General features: G+C 62.4%; 1 protein-coding gene across 1 annotated transcript; it reads left to right on the top strand.

Moving 5' to 3' along the window:
* The first annotated feature begins 445 nt into the window (after positions 1 to 445).
* Positions 446 to 3383, top strand: LOC136497916 (uncharacterized). Its single transcript, XM_066493813.1, has one exon. It carries the CDS (start codon positions 740 to 742, stop codon positions 3092 to 3094), a length of 2355 nt encoding a protein of 784 aa, XP_066349910.1. The 5' UTR covers positions 446 to 739; the 3' UTR covers positions 3095 to 3383.
* Positions 3384 to 3899: the final 516 nt, after the last annotated feature.

Below are 3899 nucleotides of genomic sequence, written 5' to 3'. Positions count from 1 at the left end.
CAATAGTGTGTATGTGTACCATAAAGCAGCACACTGGTATTATATCAGAGCATTCCTCTTTGCAGTCCCGAACAAGTAGCAGGCAGTCAACTCCTACCAAAGACCACCAGGAAAATACCCAAAATACCAGTTACTCCTACTCCGTAGTAGAGTCTGTGCGAGAAAGGAGAGAAACAGTTCTCTGTAGAGAAAGAGAGAGGGTGCCTGAGCTGGGAGTGCCTGCCTGTGCTTCTCTCTTTATATTCCAGGCTTGACCTCTAGACTGATGAGTTTGTTCCTGGCTGCCCGTCTCTCTCTCTCTACACAGTCGCTCGTAAGGTCTCAGCTCCCAAGACTCACAAGTCACAAGTATAGAGAAGAGCTCGAGAAACCAAGATGAACAGTGTGATGTAGAGAGAGAGAGAGAGAGAGAGAGAGAGAGGAGAGAGAGAGAGAGAGAGAGAGGCCACAGAAACAGGAGGCGGCCTGGGTTTTGGAGACATTGCTGGCTGGCTCCTCCTGGTTGCTTCTCTTCTCTATACCCGCCAAAGCCGAGCGAGCGAGCACAAGACTACAAGAGGGCGAATAGCAGCAATTTCGGGGTTTTTTTCTTTTCTTTTGGCTGGCTTTGTTTGGGGCTCCCAGCTGAGCTCCCCCACCCCGCCCCGCGAGAGGAAAGGAAAGCAAACAAAAGGCAGGTCCAGCAGCAGGCAAACGAACCCAACCGACGTATCCGCGGACATGACGGCCGCGTGACGGCATGTCGGCCGAGGAGGGCGCGTCGGCGTCAGCGTCCGCTCCGGCGGCGGAGGCGCCCGCGTCGGCGGGGGCAATGGGGGCCGAGGAGGCGGCGGCCAGGAAGCGCTACGAGGCGCTGGTGCAGGTGCGCGCCAAGGCCATCAAGGGCAAGGGCGCCTGGTACTGGGCGCACCTGGAGCCCGTGCTCGTGCCGCCGCCCGCCTCCGGCCAGCCGCCCAAGATGGCGCGCCTGCGCTGCACGCTCTGCGCCGCCACCTTCTCCGCATCCAACCCGTCGCGCACCGCCTCCGAGCACCTCAAGCGCGGCGCCTGCCCCAACTTCGCGTCGCCGCTGGCCGCCTCGGCGCCGCTCGTCTCCACAGCGCCGCCGCTCGCCATCGCCGCGGCGTCCTCCGTCGTGCCCATCTCCTCCTTCCCGCCGTCGTCGCAGCAGCGCCGCCACTCCACGGGCGGCGGAGGCCGCAAGCGCCACGCGTTGGCAGCGGCGTACGCAGCCGTGGAGGCGGCAGCGGCGGCCTCCTCGCAGCACCAGCACGTGGTGGTTGGCGAGCCGGCCATCTACTCCACGCCGCCCACGCCGCCGGCGCTGTCCGCGCCGCGCCAGATCCTCTCGGGCGGCCGCGGCGACCTGGGCGCGCTGGCGCGCCTCGAGGACAGCGTCAAGCGGCTCAAGTCGCCCGTCGCGTCACCGGGGTCGATGCTGCCGCGGCACCAGGCCGAGGCGGCGCTCGCGCTGCTCGCCGACTGGTTCCTCGAGTCGTCCGGGAGCGTCTCCCTGGCCGCGGCGGAGCACCCGAAGCTCAAGGCCTTCCTGCGCCAGGTCGGAGTGCCGGAGCTGTCGCGCGCCGACCTAACCCGCGGGCGCCTCGACGCGCGCTACGCCGAGGCCCGCGCCGACGCCGCCGCGCGCGTCCGGGACGCGCGCTTCTTCCAGCTCGCCGCGGACGGGTGGCGCGACCAGGTCGTCACGCTCGCCGTCAACCTCCCCAACGGCACGTCCGTCTTCCACCGCGCCGTGCCCATGCCGGCGCCGCCGTCGTCCGACTACGCCGAGGAGGTGCTGCTGGACGCCGTGTCGTCCGTCGCGGCCTCCGCCGACCTCCGCCATTGCGCCGGCATCGTCGCCGACCGCTTCGGCTCCAAGGCTCTGCGCGATATCGAGAGCAAGCACCCGTGGATGGTGAACCTTTCGTGCCAGGCCCATTGCTTGGCACGCCTGGCGAAAGACCTGGCGCGCGAGCTCCCTGTGGTCCACTCCGCCGCCACCAATTGTGCCAAGATGGCCGCCTACTTCAACGCCACTCCGGCCGTGCGCGCGCTGCTGCAGCGGCACCAGGACCAGGAGCTTGGCCACGCTGCTGGGCTCCTCCGCGTCGCCGCCCCGCCGTCGAATGGGAGCGACACCGAAACCAGCGCAGCATTCGCGATGCTCGATGACGTGCTGACCTCTGCACGGCCGCTCCAGCTCTCCGTGCTCGAGGAGCCCTTCAAGCTGCTCTGCATTGACGACTCCACCGCGCGGGAGATCGTGGACATGGTGCACAGCGCGGCGTTCTGGGCGGAGGTGGAGGCGGCGCACTTGCTGGTGAAGCTGATCACCGACATGGTGAAGGAGATGGAGACCGAACGGCCGCTCGTCGGGCAATGCCTCCCGCTCTGGGACGACCTGCGCGGCAAGGTCAGAGGCTGGTGCCGCAAGTTCAACGTGGACGAAGGCATCGCCATGAGCGTGGTGGAGAGGAGGTTCAGGAGGAGCTACCACCCGGCGTGGTCGGCGGCATTCATCCTGGACCCGCTGTACCTCATCAAGGACGTCAGCGGGCGGTACCTCCCGCCGTTCAAGTACCTGACGGCGGAGCAGGAGAAGGACGTGGACAGGCTGATCACGAGGCTGGTGTCGCCGGAGGAGGCGCACCTGGCGATGATGGAGCTGATGAAGTGGCGGTCGGAGGGCCTGGACCCGCTGTACGCGCAGGCGGTGCAGGTCCGGCAGCCCGACCCGGCGACGGGGAAGATGAAGATCGCCAACAAGCAGAGCAGCCGGCTGGTGTGGGAGACGTGCCTCAGCGAGCTCAAGTCGCTGGGCAAGGTGGCCGTGCGGCTCATCTTCCTCCACGCGACCGCGATGGGGTTCAGATGCACGCCGACGATGACGCGGTGGCTGACCGCGCCCGGGACCTCCTCGTCGCGGGGCATCGCCCGCGCGCAACGGCTAGTGTTCGTGGTGGCCAACTCGAAGCTGGAGCGGAAGGACCTGTGGAACGACGACGACAGGGACGCGGAGCTGCTCATGGAGGGAGACGATGACATGCTGACTGATCCGACCACCGCCATTGTGGTTCCCTCATCGGTGTAACAAAATATGTTAATTGTTCTTTCTTTCCTTGTGGATTAATTCTCCGATCCCTGCTTGCAGTTGCACTTGCAGGCAGCTCCCTGCTGCTGTTAGCATCTGTAGAATCTGATGATCCTAGGTCTAGATTCTTTTATTTGATCTTGTTTCGTCTCTTGCCCGTGCTTGTTGCTTGCTCCCTCTTGTTTTGGTGGGGTGGGGAGTGTAGCCAGGTAGGAGTGGGGGGCATGAGATGAGATGATGGAGGTAGAGATTGTTTTTCATCATTGTCAAAGTGTGGTTAATCAGTCAATAAACGGTAACCCTCTCTCATCTTGTTTCGCCATATAGTATATGATATGATATGATATACATGTGGTTGTTGGCTTCTTGCTGATTAGTCAATTTATCAATAGGCAGGAAATCGGGGGAGTTGCTTGTGTGTAACGCAAAATGAAACAGCACACGTGTTTTAGAAAAAAAAAACACATGCATTTTTTTTTATCTCTCTTCCTCTCTCTTTCTCACCGGTGAGCGCCGGCGACGGCGATCTCGTCCCAGCGCCCGCCCCTGGTGCGCCTCCCCGTCGGTGGTGGTGGCGGCGGCAACGGATCTGTGATTTGTTCTTCCATAGAGAAAAAAAATTATGATCTGTGAAGGCTACACGCTGGAGGTAGAAGCACTACCAGAGACGGCTTCTTTGTCGAGTGTCCCAAACTTTACCGAGTGTTTTTTATTGGGCACTCGACAAAGAGGTGGTTTGTCGGGTGCCAGAGAGAAAGCACTCGGCAAACGTGGTTTGCCGAGTGTCAGAACGACTCTGCACTCG

The sequence above is a fragment of the Miscanthus floridulus genome, chromosome 12 (assembly GCF_019320115.1).
Source record: "Miscanthus floridulus cultivar M001 chromosome 12, ASM1932011v1, whole genome shotgun sequence".
Lineage (NCBI taxonomy): Eukaryota > Viridiplantae > Streptophyta > Magnoliopsida > Poales > Poaceae > Miscanthus > Miscanthus floridulus.
Note: the sequence above shows the minus strand (reverse complement) of the source record. Positions and strands in the feature narration are given on the sequence as shown.